This window comes from Podarcis cretensis (assembly GCF_951804945.1).
Source record: "Podarcis cretensis genome assembly, chromosome: 1".
Classification (NCBI taxonomy): domain Eukaryota; kingdom Metazoa; phylum Chordata; class Lepidosauria; order Squamata; family Lacertidae; genus Podarcis; species Podarcis cretensis.
Genome location: NC_137170.1, coordinates 88,089,670 through 88,111,156, shown reverse-complemented (window position 1 = coordinate 88,111,156; position 21,487 = coordinate 88,089,670). Strand labels below are relative to the sequence as shown.

At 44.7% G+C, this 21,487-nt stretch overlaps 2 protein-coding genes and 1 long non-coding RNA gene across 9 annotated transcripts in view; 2 read left to right on the top strand and 1 right to left on the bottom strand.

Moving 5' to 3' along the window:
• Positions 1-11,389, top strand: part of CFAP65 (cilia and flagella associated protein 65) — a 41,319-nt gene extending 29,930 nt beyond the window's left edge. For all 6 annotated transcript variants that reach the window (XM_079968458.1, XM_079968460.1, XM_079968456.1 and 3 more), the window contains 9 exons: positions 217-360; positions 552-668; positions 1,241-1,378; positions 3,129-3,191; positions 4,798-5,012; positions 5,741-5,899; positions 7,110-7,400; positions 8,402-8,539; positions 10,492-11,389. In XM_079968458.1, coding sequence (XP_079824584.1) covers positions 217-360; positions 552-668; positions 1,241-1,378; positions 3,129-3,191; positions 4,798-5,012; positions 5,741-5,899; positions 7,110-7,400; positions 8,402-8,539; positions 10,492-10,618 — 1,392 coding nt within the window. In that variant the 3' untranslated portion in view covers positions 10,619-11,389. The remainder of the gene's footprint in view (positions 1-216; positions 361-551; positions 669-1,240; positions 1,379-3,128; positions 3,192-4,797; positions 5,013-5,740; positions 5,900-7,109; positions 7,401-8,401; positions 8,540-10,491) is intronic.
• On the bottom strand, positions 5,906-21,081 carry LOC307212430. Of its 2 annotated transcripts, XR_013836991.1 has the most exons (7): positions 20,683-21,081; positions 16,908-17,037; positions 15,426-15,569; positions 13,217-13,271; positions 12,048-12,114; positions 7,686-7,748; positions 5,906-6,418 (listed from the first exon to the last, which is right to left on the bottom strand). It is a non-coding gene; the product is annotated as an uncharacterized lncRNA (long non-coding RNA). The 2 variants fall into 2 exon arrangements; XR_013836992.1 differs by lacking the exons at positions 16,908-17,037; positions 20,683-21,081 and adding an exon at positions 16,780-16,865.
• The window catches only part of CRYBA2 (crystallin beta A2), a 31,099-nt gene continuing 30,195 nt past the window's right edge, over positions 20,584-21,487 (top strand). The window contains exon 1 of the mRNA XM_079969597.1: positions 20,584-20,588. The gene's annotated coding sequence lies outside the window, so the exon portion shown is untranslated. The remainder of the gene's footprint in view (positions 20,589-21,487) is intronic.

Here is a 21,487-nt window from a genome sequence, read left to right as displayed (position 1 = left end):
ATCAAATCTGTAGCTGAGAGAGTTTTGTGAAACAGGCTGCTACCATTAATCTGTATTTTTTTTAGACATGTTTCATGCATTAGTGCTGCTTAAATGTCTGTCACTGGTAGCACTGTTCTAGCTTCCTTTCACAGGGAGGGGTGGGTGGGGAAGGGGGAGACAAGAGATCCCATCTTGTTAGGATAGGGGATCACCCTCTGTTTATTCTCTTTGCAGACGGTGTACTTATCTCATCCCCGGATTTGTTTTGGCAACATCCCAGTCTACAGTAAATGCAGCCGACTCTTTTTTCTCAACAATGCCTCCGAGAATGAGGCCATTGTTTTTTCTTGGCACACTGGGACTTCCAATTCCATGGTGGTGAGCTTCATCTGTCTGATTGCTCTTGGTCCCCTTTGGCAGTGTTGTGGCCTCTCCCACTGTGATGCTGGAGTACTGAAAGCCACATACCCTCCTGTCCTAATGGTTAGAAGCCATAGCCCTGAAAAAGTTCTGGTGGGGATGCATTATGCACTGCTAATGCTTCTGACAACCACTTTCTTTGTTTCAAGGTAATGGACATTATTCCAGAGACTGGAGTTGTGCAGGCTGGGGAGAGCGTCTCATTTGTTCTCACACTGTATGCTGGTGAAATTCCATGCTTCTACAACATAGATTTGATATGTGAGGTGAGGATTAGTGTGTACTTTAGATCATCACTTCTTTGAACACCAAAACCCAAGGATGTTGCTAGATTACTGAAATATACTCGACTCCAATTACATTACCTACTCCTATAGTACCACTGTTGCACATCACCTAGAAACTTATTGTATGAGGTGACAAATACATACAACAAACGAGGATGCTGTTGAGCCGGCATGGCTCAATTTCCCCCCTCATAATTTCTCAGGGTGCTGCAGTTGAGGTTCGTCCTTGGTCCAAACACTTGTAGTTGCTGCTCTGCAACCACCTTGTTCCCTCTTTGATTGTGTGTTAACTAAGAATTCTAAATCTTACTGAGATATTGGTGGGAGGTTTTTGAGATCCCGGTTAACTCTTTGCTTTGACTGGTTGGACAAGTTATTGTTTCCACACATTTGGTGTATAAGGTCAGAAAAGAAAGAGCTTTGCTAGAAATTCATACTTAGAAGACAATATGTCTATAGGCAGAGCAAGTTTTTCATCATCTAAGAGTACTGAAGTAGCAGGAGTGCAAACTTGCAGAATGCTGAGTTAATCATAGGTTTGTCCCCTGTAGATTTTTACCCAGCACCCACTTGATCAGTATGAGAAAGAGCTGCAAGAATGGGAAGCTGAGAAGGCACGCCAGGCTGTGGAGTTCACCATCACAGAGAAAGACCTGGATACACAGAAGAACCTAAAACAGTTTCCAGTGGTAAGCTGGCCTTCCAGAGAGGGAGATTTTAGCACCGAAAAAAGAACAGTACAGCTTCTTTGGATGGGTTTTCTGTTCAAAGTGACACCTGTATCACATGATTCTATTGGTGTTTTGCAAGCACATGTAGGGCAAAAAGTGACTTAAGTGAAGATAGGCATCTTTGTAGTGGTGGACTGGTCAGGCACAAATGAGACTTGAGTCCCACAATTGAGAAAGCTATGTGAGTGTTCAGACTTTACAAATATGTATTTTCAGCCATCTTCTGGTTGCTTTCCCACATACAGTTTCCAAATGTAAATCGGGGGGAGACAAAAGTGATATTAAGAACCTGTTAGCAACTGAGCTGCTTTCTGTGGGGCAAGCTCAAGACATTGCAGCACTTGAGGTGGAAAATCCAAGCGGCATCCTCCTCAAATTAATTAACCCAGGACACAAGCCTCCAGGAAGTTCTCCTGCACAAACCTAATTAACAACTGTTCATTTCAGTGAAACTTGCACAGGAGAAATTCCAGGTGAATTGTCCCCGTGTATTAGATCTGCCTGCTTCACACTCATAAAAACTCATCTTCTTTGCATTTGTGTCAGATACAATGCTCTGCAAATTTCCTCTTCTGATGATAACACTTGTCAGGATTCCTGCATTGGCACCTGTCCTCATCTAGCTACATATGCTAATTTGCATGTTGAAAATAAAGCCAGAATGTTTAGGGCCCCTCCAGACCACCTGTTTGTTGAGCATTCATCCTTATTTGCTTGCAGGGTGTTTATACGTGCTCCTGCTTGTCCATCCCACTTTACAACACATTTCCCCATCACATTACAAATGACAAAAAGTCTGGGGGTTTTTTAAGTGGATGTGTTGCTTTCATCCACTTTAATGGCACAAACCTAACATTCTGCTATGCACTTGATTCCCTCCCTCAAAATACTGACATTCTGGAGGTGCCTTTTAGATTGAGCACATTAAGGGAACAGAAAGAGAGAGGGGAACCAGTTCCATAACTGTTCTGCAGTTTTATGCAAACCATGTTACGAGTTGGCAGATTTTCACAGAAGTTTACTAAATTCCTGCCATTCAGCACAGAAATTCAAGGTCATTTCACAAGTTACATGAAGGCAAACTTGGATTTTTTGTTAGGATACACTCAGCAGGCAGCTACAGCCAATTACAGCTCCCTGACTAGTGTACTTGTACATGTTATATGAAAAGGCATGTTGTGAAGCACAGCTATATGCATTTGCAAAAATGCAGAGGAGTCTCAGGAGGCTGTTGTTGTGAGCAGAAGAGGAGCAAGGGAGAAAAGAGTTTTGAACCTTTTCTCTGTAGGCAATTTCCTCGAAATCTCTTACACACATTGTTGTGATTGCTGTTTTTAACTCTGAATTTTCATTCTGTTTGCAAATTGCAAGCTATTATTGCATTAGGGAAGGGAGGAAGGAAGGAAGGAAGGAAGGAAGGAAGGAAGGAAGGAATGAAGGATTTCCCCCTATGCTGTTCCAGATTATCCATCTAGAACCTCACATGGGGCAAAGCAGTTTGAGGGGAAAAATGGCTGGTACAGAAAGGGTTAAGCCCCTGCTCCATTGACTGTTGCTCCCCTCTGCTCAAAACTGCACCTTCCTTTGGCTCGGGCTTTGTTATAAACATTTGCATATACTTTTCTTTGCACCATTGAGTACCTTACTTTATGTCATTGTGTAACAGCATCATGGTTACGTTTACTATGATTTTCTTCCCTTTGTTTAGGGGGCTTCAAACTTGGCGTCAGCAAAGCTTTCTGCCACACACCCAGTGATCCGGAAATACAAGGTAATAAGTTGACTGTTACCTTCTCTGAAGTGGAATATGTTGAGATTTCTGAGGGTGACGGATAGGGCAGTGAACCAATGGGGCTCTTATTTCAGAGCTAGGATGCTTGATTAAGAATTTGGCATTTTGGTGGCAGAATGGAAGTGCCCACGCACACAGAATAATTGTGTGTTGCTATCAAAGCATTTGTTGGGTCTGTTTTGACTGTACAGCTTTTCTGTATTATTTGAAAATGCTTTGCTGCAGGGTGGGTAGCAATCCAGTATGATGATCAGGAAAAATGCATTTTGGGGGCATATGGATTATCCAAAAACAAGAGCTAGTCCCCACCACTTTGATGTATGTGTCAGATTTCTGTCTGCCTTTCCACTACACTGCATAGTCCATTTTAAATACTGATTTTGTAGTTGTGTCCCATTACTCCCTGCTCCCCAGTGGTTTAGGTGAGCTGCCTGCCTTTTGAAAATGTTTACTGAACTACCACTTAAATGTTGATGTGATCCAAAATCTCTTTGCATTTTTTTAAAAAAATGTATTGTTCGGGGGGGGGCCGGGGTGGTTTAATTTGCAAAGCTGCTCTGGGATCAAAAGTTACCACTACCAGCCAATCAGTGCTGTGCAAAAACAGCTTCAGCTTCCAGCCTACAGAATCAATCTTCCTTAAGAAAGGAATAGTCATATAGTCTAACCACAATGTGGCAAGCAGGCACAGCAACTACCGAGAAGAGTCATCTGGTGTTTTGGAGTGTGTTGTCATCAATATGCTGAGGACACATAGTTCTGTTTCTCTGCATGGTAAACCAGTGCCTGACTTTGGTAATGGGCTGGATAAGGGTCAATAAACTGAAGCTCAATCCAGCTTCTTCACTGTTGGGGTGGTTCTTCTGTCCAGAGAAGTTGCCTGTCCCATGCTGTGGAACTGTGTTTCAGCAGTGATTTTGCAAGCATCCTTGCTTTTGACTTTCAGAGGTCTCTTGAAGACTACTTGCGCCAACAGACCTTTGGAGCCGTTTAATTTTGATTAGCCTTACTGATTATCTGTATTCTTGAATTTTTAATTTCATCTTTAAATGATGTTTTATGTTTGAGCAGTATATACTACTTTGATATTTTGTGATATAGCAGCACAGAAAAAAATTGTGTGTGTGTGTGTGTGTGTTAAGTGGTGCTTGGACGGGAATCACAATTCTGCTGAAGGAGCAGGTTCTTAGCTTGAGGGTACTTCTTAGTCCAGTAATGAGCCCCTAAGAATGATGTGGTGAAGGTTCTGAGTAATTACTGTATTTTTTTATATATAGTCCATTCTTTTCTCCACACATTTGTGTTTGAGAGAGAGGTCTATGCACAGCCTAATTCATGGGAGAACCAAGATGAAGGCTGAAAATTGGAACTGTGTATAAAACAGAAAGAAACCCCTACCCCTCTTTTAAGCAATTTGTTCTGGTGGTGGTTGTTATTTAATCTGTATACCACCCTTCATCCAAAAAGACAGGGTGGTTTACAACATACAAATACAAAATGGGAACACAAAATACATAGTGGTGGTTGGCTTTGGAGGGCTCCAACCCATTCATTAAAGAGTGCCTTTTAAAATCTACCCCAACAGACTCTTCCACCCATTAGGAACATCCATGTGCCTAACCCTCCTGCCAGCCGCAGCCAGAGGAAGCTCACGAGGAACAAAGATGCCAGCAGGTTGTGGGTGAAACCGGAGCCCCCCAAGCCCTTCCTCATGCACTTGGGGGTCACAGCCAGGTCACACTCAACTGATGACTACCTGGTCAACTTCCCTAATGACCTGCCCCAGCACTTCCTTTTCCGGTAAGGCCTTCCCCTGTCCCCAGGTCCCCAGGGGAGATGTTGGTTCTCAGTATATTCTCCTACAAGACAAATAAATGAGATGCTGTTTGTTACTGGCATCCAAAACGGTTTCTTCAAAAAGCAATGGGTGGTATTCAATACTGGTCTTACTCAGAGTAGACCTGGTGAAGTTAATGGACATTATTATTAATAATTTATATACTGTAATACTGATATGCTATGATGTCTTCTAAGTGGTTTACAAGTATAAAATCAATCCATAATTAAGAGTACACTAAAACTTCCTTTATTAAAATATACAGTAACACAAATAATTTAAAAACATAACAATTAAAAACAGTTAAAATAATAAAATCACAAGTTCAGTTCAGGGGAAGCTTGCTTTACAACATGACCAGCATATTAATTTCAACTGCTCTACACCATCTACTCTAGGTAGGACTTAGTTGAATACAACCCAATGCATAAGGAAATTGTGAATCTTACGTAAATCTCACTCTTACGAAAGCTGCTTTACATCTTGTTTTTCTTAACATTTGTATGTTGGAATTGAGAAAAGCAGTGTGTGAGTCTGATTCCTTCCAATCCACTGCTGTGGATTGTGGGGAAATTTAACAAACTGAGCCAGAGGACAAAAATCTTGGCTTGTTTCTAGAGACCCTGTGGTTCATGGCATTTTCGTATCATTTGACAAGGCACTTTAATTCTCCTTGTTGACCTCTTTCCAGCCAACTTAAGAAGACGACAATCAGAAGGAATACGCTGAGCAGGAGCAGAAGCAGGAGCAGGAGCAGGAGCAAGAGCGGATCTCCAAGTTTGATGGCGTTAGCAAGCTGCACGGAACAGGAGGCACAGCTAGTGACAGACATGCTGTCGACAGTGATCAAGTGGGTGGCTCCTCAACCAGAATCCTGCTGTTCAAAGGCAGAATATGCTTTCATAACAGTCTGCTCAGATGCATAGAATTGCAAGGCTAGGCGTTTGCATTTGTCACATTTGCCTTCTTTTCCTCCAAGGTGGTCAGCAATAGTGTACAGGAGTTATTGCACTGTGTCCTCACAGTAATCCTATGAGGTGGGGAAAGGCCATAGGGAATGGGTGTGGCAGGGTACATGCTTGGCATGCAAAAGGTCCCAAGTGCAATTCATGGCATCTCTCGGAAGGGCTGAGGAAAGACTCCTGTCTGCAACTCTGGAGAGCTGTTGCAAGTAAGTCAATAATGAGCCACATGGGCTCTGAATAAGGCAGATTCCTATGCTCTTGCGTGGATTAGGCTGAGACTTGGCATTCTCCAAGGCGTGGAGTGAACCTCATGACTGAATGGAGATTTGAAAGTCAGGTCGTCCTGGTCCAAGTCCACTTCATTGTAGTGACCAAGTAACATGGAGGTAAATTAGTTCAAATTCCTGCAGGAAAGGGAAGATTTAATCAATTGTGGACATTGGGTGAAGGGCAGTATACAAATTAAATAATAATAATCACCCTAAGATCTTAGGGTGGTTCACAACAGAAATATACAAAATACATAAAACAAAGACAAACCAATAACCTCCCTCCCACAAACACATTAAAAAAGCCATCAAATGTTAACCAGCCAAGCGCCTGGTTGAAGAGAAATGTTTTTGCCTGGTGCGAAAAAGGTGAAGGGACCAGGCGCACCTCGCTAAGGAGAGCATTCCACAAATGGGGAGCCACCACAGAAAAGGCCCATTCTTGTGTTGCCACCCTCCAGACCTCTTGTGAAGGAGGCACATGAAGAAGGGCTTCAAATGATGATCACAGGGCAGGGTCAGTTCATAAGGGGAGTGGCAGTCTTTTGAGCTTTTGCATCTCTTGCTCTGCTTTCTTGCTGATAATTCACCATGACATCTCACTGCAGCCAATTTTACTAATTTAGTGTGATGTGGGGGAACCTATATTCAGGGAAGACTTCCAATACCTTTTTCCTACACGTATCCCTTCGGATGTATACCTGGATAGTCTCAAGGGGACGCTGGCTTTTCATATTCCCAGGGTTTGGGGGCAGAGGGCAACAGTGTGACAAAGGCAGCCAGCTCTGTCTTTCATTCCAAAGTGAATTCTCTCCTGACATTCTAGGGGGCTGCTGGAGGAAAGCCAGTTCCAGGAAGCAGTGATCAGAAGCCTAGCAGAGCCCACACCCTACTTCTGCCAGTTCTGGAGTGAGGAGTCAGCCAAACAGAAGCACAGCCCAGGTGGTACCTCTACAACACCAACTTCCCCAGAGTTTAGCCCTAAGTGTAGAGCAGAAGATGAAGATGCTGGAGGAGTACAAGAGAGATCTCCTACAGAAACTTCAGAAGCTCAAGAGAGTCTAAGTGTCATTATTCGGAAGGAACAATTCCGGGAGCAGAAAGAAACCATTATCAGGTGAGCCAAATTGAGGGGCATATCTAAGTAGGGGTTCTCAGCAAAATAGCTATACTCTGGTGACAATACTTACGTAATGCAAAAGATGCACAGAACAATGGGCAGGATTCAACAATGATTTTGAGCTAGTGTCCTGACTTAAAAAATATTTAAAAGAATGTCACTCATTCCATGTCCCTGCGGCTCACCTATGTCCTTAAAATGCTAACTCTTGCCACAATATTCCAAATTTCAAAATATTGCTAAGCGACACATTTTAGGTTATATTCTGCACTATCAAAGTGCCTGTTGCTATATCATGGGATGCATTTCTCTTCCTCCACAAAAGCCAAAAGCAGCCATTCATGTCTGTGGGAGAAAGCAAAGCAGCTATAATTGGAGACATTGAAGATGTAGTGCAAAACTTGGCCTCATCCCTGATGTTGAGCCCATCAGTATCTGAGATGGAGGGATGGTTTTTCCCCTCCACTCCAGTATATTCCCTTTAGAAAGCAAAGGGAAAAATACATTCCTATGGGAGAAAGAAATGAGACTGCAGTCTGGCACATACTTGAGCAAGCGACAAAATTTACTCCCTTCCCTGACAGGACTGTTGCTTTTCTTTTGCCCATAGAAGTGAGCAGTTGAGAAGGATTCCAGTGTATTAGAGAGAAGCAATGAATCTGTGCCTAAGCTTCAGCCTAGAACCTCTCTTACTTTTTACTAGCCTGGTGTGTGTGTGCTGGTACTTTCTGAGTCCCATCATAGACATTCAGTTCTATATATGGACTCATCTATTCATCTGTCCTGTCTGTGAATACACCCTTTCAATAAAACTGGTTTAGCTTTTTTCATTTAGGCCAGTGTGCCTTTGGTTTGTTAGAACTTTGCCAACTAGTCAGCTATGCTATTAAAAAGGTAGCGAGTAGGGTGGGCACTATGCTGTAGTACCATTCTGTAAGCATGCTTGGAAACACCAACTTCCCTGGTGAGGGAGAACTGAAATGCTCTTTTCTCTAAAGGTTGCCAGCATTTTCAAATCTGACTGAGATGGTGCTGGAAAACACCATCAGAAACGTTCTGGTGGAGGCCAGTCGTGGGGAGGTAGTGCTGACAGCACGACCCAGAATCATTGCACTCCCTACTGTTTTCTCCCAAAAGTGAGTAACGGGGTATGGAAGAATAATAATAATAATAATAATAATAATAATAATAATAATAATAAATAAATAAATAATAATAATAATAATAAATTATTTCATTTTTGAATGAGCCTAGAACAAAAGGATAGAAGAACTTGGTTGATGCCTATTTAGTAACTATGAAAGCTTAGTAGCAGAGGGTCATTTATGTCCTTGTGGTTGGAATGTTCGTCCCTCTTTTCTTTTGTATGCTATTGGTTTCCTTTTTTGATTGTCTCACCTTGTGGTGTGATTGGCCTGCTCAATGGCCACAGAATGGAAGCACAAAAGATGAGGAAAATGGGTATATGGTTGAAGCTAAAGGAGATGGTGAATAAAGGGAAAGAAGGTCTGGGGGGAGGAAGAGGTGTAGTGTGTTGAGTGTTGTGGCCTCAGGTGCAATTTCGAGAGGGGTCTGTGCAAACAGATGACCCCACAATAGGCTCCTTCCTTGGCTGTGGTGCTTGTCCAGGGGAGGAGAGCCAAGTGAGTGGGCAGTAGCACTGCCACCCACCCTCCTTGACTGTGGCACTCCTTATGCCCAGCGGCAGCAGCTCTGCTGGTGGGTTACCGTATATTTCGCTCTATAGGACACACTTTTTCCCCTTCAAAAATGAAGGGGAAATGTGTGTGCGTCCTATGGAGTGAAGACGCCATAGCCCCGCTACCCTCTCCCGGCTGGAGAGGTGGCGCGGCTATGGAAGGAGCCCCTATAGAGGATAGCAGCCTGCTTCCCAGAGCGCCGGGCACGCTGAAATCAGAGCGCCTGGCGCTTCGGGAACACACCCGCAGCCTAGGCAGCCCTGCGGGAGTTCCCCGCAGGGCTCCCCACGCTGCGGATAGCAGCCTGCCGCCCGGCGCGAGGGGCGCCCTGAAGCAGAGCGCCCCTTGCGCCGGGCAGACATTCGCAGTGTGGGGAGCCCTGCAGGAGCCATAGCCCCACAACCCTCTCCCAGCTGGAGAGGTGACGCGCGGCTATGGCAGGATCCTCTTTAGCCGCGCGCTACATCTCCAGCTGGGAGAGCGCGTGAGGGGCTAAAGAAGCCATAGCCCCGTGACCCTCTCCCAGCTGGAGAGGTGACGCGCGACTATGGCAGCAGCCTCTCCGCTGCGCCTTTCCGCTGCTCCCTGACCTGCTCTTTGGGGCTGGTGGTGGGCTTCCCCCCGCCAGCCCCAAAGAGCAGGTCGAAAGGAACCTGAAGCTTGGAGAGCGAGAGGGGTCGGTGCACACCGACCCCTCTCGCTCTCCAGGCTTCCAAGGTAGCCGCCTGAACGGCACCTTGTTTTAGAGCGGGAAAACAAGAGGGGGGAAATTCTCCCCCTCTCTGCGCAGCGCCTCCTGCCGCTTCGCTGAAGGGGCGCTGGGCAGAGAGGGGGAGATTTTTTTTTTCTTGTTCTCCCCCCTCTAAAACAAGGTGCGTCCTATTGTCCGGTGCGTCCTATGGTGTGAAAAATACGGTACTTCTGACCCGGCAGCAGAAAACAGAAGTGTTGGTGGCAATGCTGCCACGCACCCTCCTTGGTTTACACCTGGCTTTACGCCTGGCTGCAGTAACAGGCATGACCTGGTGGCGGAGGGCAGGAGAGTGGGCAGCAGCTTCCCTGGCACTTCCAGCATACACTCCGCTGCTGGCCAGAGGAGACTGGTAAGAGGTAAAAGCAGTAAGGAATCCACTAAGGTTAAGCCTGGAGAGGTGTGCATCAGTCAGAATAGAAGGTTCTCATGGTACCTGCTGCTACACAAGGAAATCAAGCAAGAAGGTATGAGAAGTGTGCCATTGGGATCCTGTTAGGTGGTATCTTCCCAAGGTCTCTAGCAAAGAACATGCCCAGCCATGCTTTTTTAAAGTCAGAAACTGGACCTGGGGCTTTAGAATACTTTCTTTAGTATTATGAAGTTGTAAAAACTGAAAGGGAGCTTTTTATTTCAGAACTATCAGTCCCATTGCTCCAATGCACAAGCCGTCTCTGCTCCACCCCACCACAGCACCCCTGACCTGTGCCTCCAGAGAGAACAAGGACTCTGAAGGGCAGCGGCACATCATCTTGCCCCCCTAGGGGCTTGAAGAACTCTGGTATCACACAAGTCCAGTATTTGCATCTGGCCAGTCCCTGTAGGAGCCATGGTGCCACTGGAAAGCTGCTTTCTTGGAGGTGGGTCAAAGGAGAAGTGACTTGCAAAGAAACCTATGTGACCCTACCCTATTCAATAACAGCACGGGATCTTTATCATGCAGCCTTCAAAATACAACTCTGGTTTGCACCAAAGCAGAAGTGGTTTCACTTGTGCCATGTGTGAGAGAGATTATTTTTTCAAATTAAGATGACTTTGTTTTCATCTTGGCAAGCCTCTTGTATTGTAAGTGTTCAACTTTTCCTCCACCAAGGGGCAGTGCAGTCTAGTTTGTCAGCGCTCCAGCCTCCGCAGAGGACAGCACAGGGTGCACTTTTCCTTGCTGCTACGATTCCTACATAATGAAATCTGGCAACCAGATATGCAAGCCACAAAGCCTTTCTGAACACTAGGAACCAAGATTAAAATAATACAAACTTGACGGAAAGCCAACTGGGGTGGCCTGAGCCTCAGCATGCAGCTGTTTAAAAACAGGCTGTTTATGGAGAGACTCTTCATTCTGTCATTCCTTTTTAGTTTCCAGGAGCTAGAGGTCTACAAACCTCGAAGGTGTTTTTTTTAAAGGCTAGATCACCACACAAACATTTTCAGAATGCTATACATTGTCGGGCTTGGGCCACTGAGCTGTGAAGTTCTGTAACAGCAGTGTGTTGCAGTTTCTAAACATCACCAAATATACTCTCCTAGCAGCTTGATTTGCATCTTTCAAAGATCTCTTTTGAGTGTCCTGTTTTTGAATTTGCAGAGGTATCTATCCAAAATGTGTTCTAATTGTAATACAAAATTGTTAGCATAACCTCAACACACATAAGCATCTATGAAAACTGGAACAAAGAATTTGAAGTGTGAGAGGTAGCATGATCCTGTGTTCTGTTATGCAGCAACCAGCCAGCAGACTGACAATAAACCAAGGTACGCCATTCACTGCAATGTCTTGTGTGCAAAATTTACCTCAATATAGAATTATAAACTTTTCTGTGGACAGTAGTCTTGCCTTATCTCTTTAGGTTAATGTCATGACTATCATCCTTGATCAACATTCCCCCCCCCCTTTTTTGACAATGCTGAATTGCCATTGTGCCTAACCCATCCATTTGCCAGAGCTGCTTTGTTCATTTTTAGCAAAGATTTTAACTTATTTCACTATCTCCTCTCAAGGACTCCTGGCCCCAATCATTGGGGTATGTGAGGTGGTCTAAATCCAGAATTTATTGAGAAAAGCAACCCCTCCCCCAATTTCCAAACATGCAATTTTAGGAGGAAGATATGGGTCACACATGCAAAGGTTTCTGCAAGGTTGGTGAGAGCAAAAAAATTAAATGAAACATGACAGGGCTTGATGGACAGACATACCTTCAGGATGACAAATTCCATGCAACCAAATATTGTGCTTCTGTTTCTGGAGCAGAGGCTCCTGTGACTAAAACAGCATGAGAAGAGTACTGAAAACAGTGGCTTTATTCAAACAGCAGTTTAGTTCAACAATAAACACTTTTGTTCCCTCCACACTGTCAGTACTCAAGTAGCTACTTCAGCAATATCTTCAACTCTCACCATCACAGACTTAGAAGGGGGACTTAACACCTGAACCCATAAGCCTTTTAAAAAACAAAGTATTTGTACTGCAGCTAATTTATTTCAGAAAGTCTGAATTGGCTTTAATTTGGCTGCTCTTTTTTCCTGAGTATCATTACCTATCTGCAAACCAGGGCAACAGCTCTATTAGCTACTTGGTAGTATTTAGGTGTCAAATGGAGACAGCCTAGGAAGAATCTCAAGACAAAGAAAGCACAGGGGCAGCTATCTATTGTGGTTGGATTGGAAACACTTAGAGAGGATGCAGCCAAAACGGCCGTGTCCATGCTGCTTAGCAGCCTGGGAACAGCAGTATCTTCCCCATTGTGCAGGTGATGGCTGAAGCGTGATGGAAAAGGTGGGCAGGGGTTGGTGCACTGCATGGAGAGCAGCCATGGGCTGTGTACACATGAACTGGAATATGGTCTGATGTGATTAAATTACTGGGGAGGCTGCTGCTCGAGGCCTCGCTGTTATTAGTAAAGCACCTCTGCTCTGTTCTTTAGCCTGCACATTGCTTCTCTTTTCTGTGAGCTGTTTTAGCTAGCTGCCTTGAGAGGGAGACTAACTAAACCCAAGAGAGCCCCAGAGCCAAGCTATGCCATAGCTTCATTATGTGATGGCAAGCAGCACCCTGCTAGGCCCTCAAAAGGAAGCTGAGCATGGAGCCTCCAAGCTGAGGAGCTTCAGGGCCAAACGAACATGACAAAAATTGTGTGAATGCAATTACTGTGCACTTCCCCCTCCTTATGTAAATAGCAGTTACAGGCTGAGGATCCTGCGAGATGTGGAGAGTAGTTTAACACTTTGCCTTCCTGCCACATTACTGGTCCCAAAAATGCCTTTCTGAAGCTGCTATTTGCATTTCAAGTGTAGAAACATCTCTCTCTCTCTCTTTTGTTTTTAAGCCTGGGTCAGCAGCAAGGAAGCTGAAGAGTTAAACTCACCCCTCTCTCCCCACATGGTCCCATGGTCAAGCTTCCTCCTTGCTGATGTACATAACTGAAAAGAAAAGTGTACATTTATTGTAGTCATGTAATTAACATCTACTTGGCAGTCAAGTTTAGCCCTGTGACTGTCTTGCTTACTCCCTTGCAGGATCACAAAAATAAACCAACTCATGTTTGAACCACAAAGTGCTGTTCTATTGTAGCAGCATAATGCTGAATAAGAAACAAATAAGTGCTTTATGCAGCCAGGATCTGGTGCCTTGCCAGCAATCTAGCTTCCTGGAATTGCTGTTTGCCATGAAATAGTTTCTCGGGGAGGAAAAAACCCTCGCCCAATCTGGGGGGAAAGGGTATTAGCTAGACACCAACCTTTGCTCCTGTGCCTTTAACATAAGTTTGAACAGATGTTGGTTGTGAAAATGATTGCCTTTCTAACTTGACAAGCTGCTTCTACACATCACACATCAAGCCACATCACACATCAAGCAACAGTTAAAAAGCACAAGAGCAGGCCAGGTTGAATGTGTTTGTATTTGGTCAGCTGGCAACCCCACAAGCCATGATGCAATCACTGTAGGCAATCTGACTCCCATCCTTGACTAACTATCCTACCTTATTCACTCCTCCCCCCCTCCGGGAAAACACACCTTTCTTAGTTTGTCTATTATCTCCACCCACTGCACACTGCTTTTAGTTCTCATTTGCCCTTTAGTATCCCCTAGACACCCAAGCTTCATTCATTTTTGATTCTCTATTCTAAAGAGCATTATATATTGTCAGTGGCTCTTCATTGTTGAAATAATTGTGACTGGAGATACAAAAATACAGAATTATAAAAATACTTCTGTTCAAATGTACTGAGAGGGGAAACAACTTACTCATTTGTATGAACCATGTTTCATACGTTTCCGATGACAATTCAAAGTATTGGTGCTGACCTTTAAAGCCCTAAACGGCCTTGGTCCTGTATACCTGAAGGAGCGTCTCCACCCCCAATGTTCAGCCCAGACACTGAGATTCAGCACCGAGGGCCTTCTGGCGGTTCCCTCATTGCGAGAAGTGAGGTTACAAGGAACCAGACAGAGGGTCTTCTCGGTAGTGGTGCCCACCCTGTGGAACGCCCTTCCTTCAGATGTGAAGGAAATAAGCAGTTATCCTATCTTTAAAAGACATCTGAAGGCAGCCCTGTTTAGGGAGTTTTTAATATTTAATGCTGTACTGTTTTTAACACTTGATTGGGAGCTGTCCAGAGTGGCTGGGGAAACTCAGCCAGATGGGCGGGGTATAAATTATTGTTATTATTATTATTACCACTGGCCTGTAAACAGAGCAATCCAATGCATGTCTACTCAGAAGTAAGTCCCTCTGAGTTCAGTGGAACTTGCTCTCAGGATCATAGCCTAAATGTGTAAAGGTTTATCAATACACAAATTACCCCCTGATAAATTTATTCTGGATATATGGTTAAAAAATCAAGGTTATGAGGATGAGGTTTTAAATATGTATTATGTAGAAGAGATAAAACACCATGATAAAAATTTAATGTTTTAGGATTCACAGTCTAATTGTTAGTTCCATTCTGCTTTGTCTTGTACAAAATTTATGTAATGGGGAACAATGACAGGAACATGCACTGATACGAAGACAAACCCCTATTTGCTTTTGTTTTCTACTCTCTTCTACTATTAAAAGACTAACAATGTAAAGAAATTTTGGAAGATTATGGTCTAATATCCTGTGAATTGCTATATAAAAGGGTGTGAAATCTCTTCATAGCTCCAAAAGAAGATGGATTTTGCATCTATCTCAGATGCAGGGCTGGATTGTGACCTGCATAATTTCAGTCTCCAGTTTATATTGTGCTATCTGGATTCCAGCTTGCAAAAAAAATGTTGCAGCTTTTGTAGGATCATAATTCACAAAATGTGGGAGCGTGTTGAGAAAGAAAAAGTTTAACCAACATATATGGAGCATCTTTCATAACTTCATGCAACAATTTTGAATGTATCTAACATATGAGGTGAGGTGTTTAGCCAAAAATCTTCCACTGTTTTCATACACTTCCTAAAATTTACAGTAACATTTAGTTCATTTTAACTGTTGCTTTCACATAGTGCACATTCCTGCTTGGTTTTCCATCAGTGGTTATGCCCACCAGAAGCCCAGACCCTTTGCACAATTGAATATCCTTCCCCCCCATACATACTGTTTCTCAAAGAGTAGCCTTTTGTCCATCGTTGGTCCTCTTGTTAAAGGGGTGTGTACAGACATCCAGGTTTTTTTGGCAAATCACCCCACCCTGGAGCGTTTTGACTGTGGAACACGGTTGTCCTTCCTTCACACTGAGGCTCTGCAACAGGGAAAACCGGTTTTACCAAGTACACAGTCTTCTTGTTGCTGGCAAATCTCCTACCCTCACTCTATAAGCAATATTTTTTTATTAATTGAAGTGTGTTCTTGTGTAATTGTCATGGGCACATGTGTCTATGACATCACTTATGACAATCAACCCCCCAAGCAATTGTAATAAATTTTAAAGGGTTAGATCCTCATTCCTGATTTCAATGGAAAATGACTATCCCTATTCCCTGGTGCCTTGCTGGTTCCCCAGATTCAAAACCCATCTTTCCCCCTCTACACTGGAACCCCCCTCTTTTGTTTAAAGCAGTGATGGCCAAACTTGGCCCTCCAGCTGTTTTGGGACTACAACTCCCATCATCCCTAGCTAACAGGACCAGTGGTCAGGGATGATGGGAATTGTGGTCCCAAAACAGCTGTTTGGCCATCACTGGTTTAAAGTAACAAACATTTATAATCAGTAGGGCTATAGTTCTTGCTACAGGACCCATTCGAACAGATGCACAAAGTTAACTGGCAGAGAGCATCATGAAGAATGTTGGCCCTTTAAAAAGATAATTCCACACTCAATGACTGAACATGCATGAAGCCCAGATCCTTCTTGGTCAAGTTGCTGCCCAGCCAGGGACCTTCTGTTTTCTAACACATAGTAGCATCATTTAACCAGTTCGGGTCACTGATTAATGTCCTGCTTCCTAAATTATACTGTGTGTGGATTCTGATCTGAATTATAACTGGTGCTATCCCACTGTCATTCTTGATGCAAGTGACATGTTTTAAAATGATATCCACATATGTGTTATATATAAAAGAGTTATCTTCATTTTTTAAAAAACAAACTTCAAAATAATATTTATTTCAATTCATAGTCTTGCTTTTAACAATGAATGGGACAAGACAACCTGGTGAATTTTGACATTAGATGGACAACACACACCTATTTCATTTTACCACAAAATGTCTTGCCAAAACTTTGTCCAAGGTCAGAATGCTAAAAATCAATGATGATATCCATGTCTTATGAGGACATTGCCATCTTGGATATCATTCTGCATGTACAGTACAGCTACTGCACATTTCTATCTAAGATGAAAACTCAGGCACAAAGACGTATTTGAGAGGCAAATTTCACCAGGAGCAGCTCTTTCCAGCACCACCAGGTACAAGCAGGGGGTACAACAGTTGTGCATTTTCCACCTGACAGCCTTGGGGGGGGGGGCGGTTCTTTGGGCCAGGTGTGATCCTCAGACCTGTTAAACATTTAACACCTGCTGTATCTCTCCATTGTTGGTCTGAAAAAGAGAAAGAACAAAAGCAGTGGATGGATCACCTGTTGGCAGGCTGTTCTTTGCAGGCTTACGATGATGATGATGATGATGATGTTGCTTTCCTTCAGGCAACTGGTGCGTAAGGGTCCACTTTTGTTGGCTAGGACAGGGTGTCATTCTATGGCATCCTTGCTATAAGTGGGGGTGGGGGAATGGGGAAGAACATCAGTAAGACAAGATGGAACATCATACTGGAGAATGCCTGGGCTGCTTTAATAAATCTTTTGAGAACATGGCACATCCCCTGGTATATAACAAAAAAAACCCAGGTAAATTGTTTGGGGAAAGGAAAATGCTTTTAAGGCCATTCGAATGTCCTGTATTGTTCATGACAGTTCCAACAAAATACAATGCAGTGGCTGCTGGCTGGTCCTTTCGGAAAACAAGGCCCTGTCCTCTGTTAGTCCCACCTGCCTATCTTTTTACTTAGAACCATTCCAGAGGGTGACACTGACTGCCCGTGTTGTCCTTGAAGAACTCAGCAGGGAGAAAGAAGGGGACAAAACAAGAATTAGTTGGCTCTGCTTACCATTGTCTCTTGTTCCACCTACTGTTTGGGCTCACTGCCTTCCGCCCCAGTACTTCTACTGTGACAAAGTAAAGCAGAGCTTTCCAAAGTGTGTGGTGCAACACGTTAGTGTGTCAGCTGCAGTGTGTAGTAGTGTCATGCAAATGCTCTTATAAGGTAGTTTAACCTCCGGTTTGCAAGTAAAACTGAGTTACTGTGTCACAAAATGATGCATGTCTCCAACATGGAATGTTTAGAAAGCTCTGAAGTAAATGATCACCTTTCTGTCTATCATTTGAAAATCAGGGATTTATAAGAGACCGTGACATATAGTTTTATGCAGAGGTCTTATATTGAATTTATGGCTCAATTTATGTTTTGTATAATTATGTAGAAAAGAAACACCCACCTGGATTTCTACTGATACTGGTCCCACCAATGCTGCTGGTGTTACTGCACACATTATATTGCAAGCACAAATTGAGTCCCCTCAAAAGTGAAACTAACATGCCACTTAAGGCAAGAAAATTGAGTGAGAATGTCTCTAAAATATGTAGGAGAAAACGCATTGTATGGTGTTAGGTATGTCACTAATCTCTTTGTCCTTAAGATTTCCAGCTGCAAAATGGGAGCAAGAGTAATAGCACACATTCGTCTTGAAATCAAGTAACATTGTAAAGCATTGTCCACCCTGTAAGCGTTATCTAAATAAGAAAAACCACACAGTGTCAAGTCATCCTGGAAAAAGGGCAAAATTCAATGAAAAATTAACCTCTTTGAATTACTATCAATCTTTTTCACACACACACCCCAATTGCTTTGCTTCTTCTACTTTCCTTCTTATACTTACAGCCTACAGGCACTTCTGGCTGTCACACATACACTACAATAACAATCAAGAATCTTGTGGCAGACATCTGAAAGAATAACAAATTATGACATAAGCTTTTCATGGACATCAGATGCACCTACACTCTGCTGTAGTGATCATAAAGTCTACAACAAAGGCTGCACCCTTCTGTTTTATGGGACTGCTGGCACATGGAAATTTCAGTTTCATTTCTGACAGGCTACTCTAAATGATGTGCAAGTCCACTCCAACCTTACAATTTCATTGCTGGCATAGCATACAAGGGGAGAACTAGGCATTATGGAAAACACAGGAATGCCTCTTAAGGCCAGAGGTCCCATGTCTATTGCCCCATGATGTGGATCAAGGGATGTGTGTGTGAATGCACAGTATGATGGTATCATTACTAAATATTACAGGGGAAAGGAACTCCAGATGTGGCAGCTGTTTTGGGCAGCAGTTCTGTGCTTTGGATAAATTCTAGTTTTGCCTGGAGAGACTCCATTCAATGTGGGTTCTTGGGATGCAGAGCCCCTAGCAACATTGACTGCAGGCTGCCTTAGGGCCTTAACTACCAGCACTGTTTTAGGGCAGGGGTCAGCAACCTAAGGCCCATGGGCTGGTAGCGTCCTGTAGAGGTCATTTGGCCAGCCCATGAGCTGCCCCTGAACCGAGCTGCCCACTCACATGCTGTACTAAACCGGCGCAACGCCTTGCTCCCGCGGCGCCGACACTGAAGAACGCATCTGTGCAGGCGCATACGCATGGGGGGACACGCTCATTCACGGGCACACAATCCAGCCCACAGAGGGATCTCCGTGGGACCAATCCGGCTCAGGCAAGATAAACCTTGTTGACCTCTGTTTTAGGGGTTTGGTTTTTTTAAAGCTAAAATACTGTTTCGTTAGATGACATCCATTAACTCAGTTTGGGAGTATAGTTTAATCCTGCAACATGGAACCAGAAATGCATTCCCAGAACAGGCAACGCACGCACTAGCTTTAATGTTTCTTTCAGTCACATAAAGCTGCCTTAACTACTAGAACTCAACACTCTCTTCCAAGTTCCTGGCTCAGAAATCTCATTCTCATGGCCTTTTTGGTTTCCATAGAGAGAACTCTGTCTCACTGACTTCAGCGGTGGCTCTGCCAATGCTGATGTTGTTTACAGAAGACCAAGGGGAGAGGGATCCCAAGGAGAGAAGACTTTTGTCCAAGCGGAATGACTGTAGATGTGTAGTAAAGGTTCAAGTCCGCTCAGCATGAAATCACTGGGTAGACCTTCAGGAAGTACACCTCTTGCCTTGGTGCCCAATATGTAAAATGGGAGGAATATAACATAGCAAAATGAAAACTGTAAAAAGCACTTTAATATAATTAAAGGGACTAGGCAAACGTTTAATACAAAGACTGAATCTTGTTCTCCAGCAGAAGCCCAAGCATACTGTCACCTCCCAAGCTCCAGTACATTGTGTGCAGTTCTTTTGCTTGACCGTCTCCAAACTGTGCGTAACGTACGTGTGTGTGTGTGCGTGTATAAACACCACGCTGAGTTACATTCAGTTTGTGACTTTCTCCAGCCTCTCACTCCTCAATAGTGCACTCAAGGTACTCTTCCCACTTAGGCCTGATTTGAATTTGCTGGCCTCTGCCTGGCACAAATGGGCAACCTAGCTTCCCTCTGGTTTGCCTTCCAGTGCCAGCGGTGTGACAAAGGGAACTCTGCACAGCCTCCTCTCCTGTTCTCCCTCCCAAAGCTGCGCATTCAAGCCCAATTCTCCTTGGCACCTGCCAATCCCCTTGCACCTGAACCAGGATGTGGACGTTTTACACGTCCCTCCCTCGGCCATGCCCATCCCCTCCTTCCTCCCTTCTCCTCCTGTGTTCCCAGCAGTGCCATACACCTGCCCAGGACTGCGCTCCCTCCCTCCCCCCTCCCCACGCTGCCCGCCCTGGGGCAGCGAAGTGAGAGAGGCAGGTGGGCGGAAAGCGACAGCTGGTGTTGTTCCAGGGAAGGTTTAATGAGCGTTGCCTTCCTTCCCTCCCCCTCTCTGCTCTTTGTGCAGCGAGTTGCCCGGGCTGCTGGCTCTAATCAACCCCATTAGCAAGGGCTCTGGTGCTAATCTGGGGGGCTCCTGATGCCCCCCTCTCCCCCCACCCTGCATGCCTGGCTTGCCTTCCTGCCCTGCTGTGTCAATATTTGCCCTGAGCAAATGCAGAGCCCATGACAGGTGTGCAGGGGAGACGGCACTCTCCTGGTGACAACCCAGCCCTCGGGCTCCTCCATGCAGCCCCCCACGCCCTGGCCCCCCTTGCTGCCTGCCAAGCCAGAGCTATTTTTATCAGGCCTATAAAAGCCACCGCAGGGCCGGCATCACCCTCATTTTCCACTTGCTCGGCTGGGAAGGTGAGTCCCTCACCTGGAGCTGCCAACGTGTCACTGGAGCCAGGTGAGATGTTCCCAGGCTATTGCTCAGCAATGCCGGGGGGGGGATGGGCGCTGGGAAGAGGAGACTGGCGGCTGGAGGCTGCCCCGGTGGGGGTTTGTTATGGGGGGCTCAACACCCCAAATGCACAGGGGCTTCTGCTGTGCCCCAGGACCATCCCTGGTACATGGGGAAGGGGGTGGGAGAGAAAAGGGAACCTGCTGGGGTGCCTGATTTAGCACTGCACTTCTCTGCCTTCGATAGTTTTGCCAACAAGAGAGCATTTAAGCATATGCAGCTTCTCCCATCAGGGTGGGAAGAGAAGTTAAGCTTGGCAAAATTCTCCCCTCTGTCATTATTTTTAATTGCTTACAGCAACGTGGCTACCCAGTGTGATTCATGAGTCAGAGGAAACAGAATCTGGAATTTCCCTTCTCCAGACAGCATTCGGTCCTACATTGTACTGTTGTAAAACAGTTGGATATTTATTAAAGGCAAAGAAAACCTATCCCGCACTAAATCCGAGGGTTTAGTTCTGCCAGACATGACCCCTGCCTCTCCTTTTCTTTTATTCATTTATTGTTAAGTATTTTTTTTACTCCTGCCCCCATTTTTCTTTTATTTTACCATTCCCTTCCACCATCCCTTTTCCTTTCCTTTCCTTTCCCTATAAGCTCTTTTTCTTCCACAGATACCTCGGCGTTCCCTTCCAGGTGATGCTCTGACTGGAATCCCATGTGGCGGCTGGGGCATATTTCGTGGCAGAATGACATGGCAGGAATGGGCTCCTTCCCACATC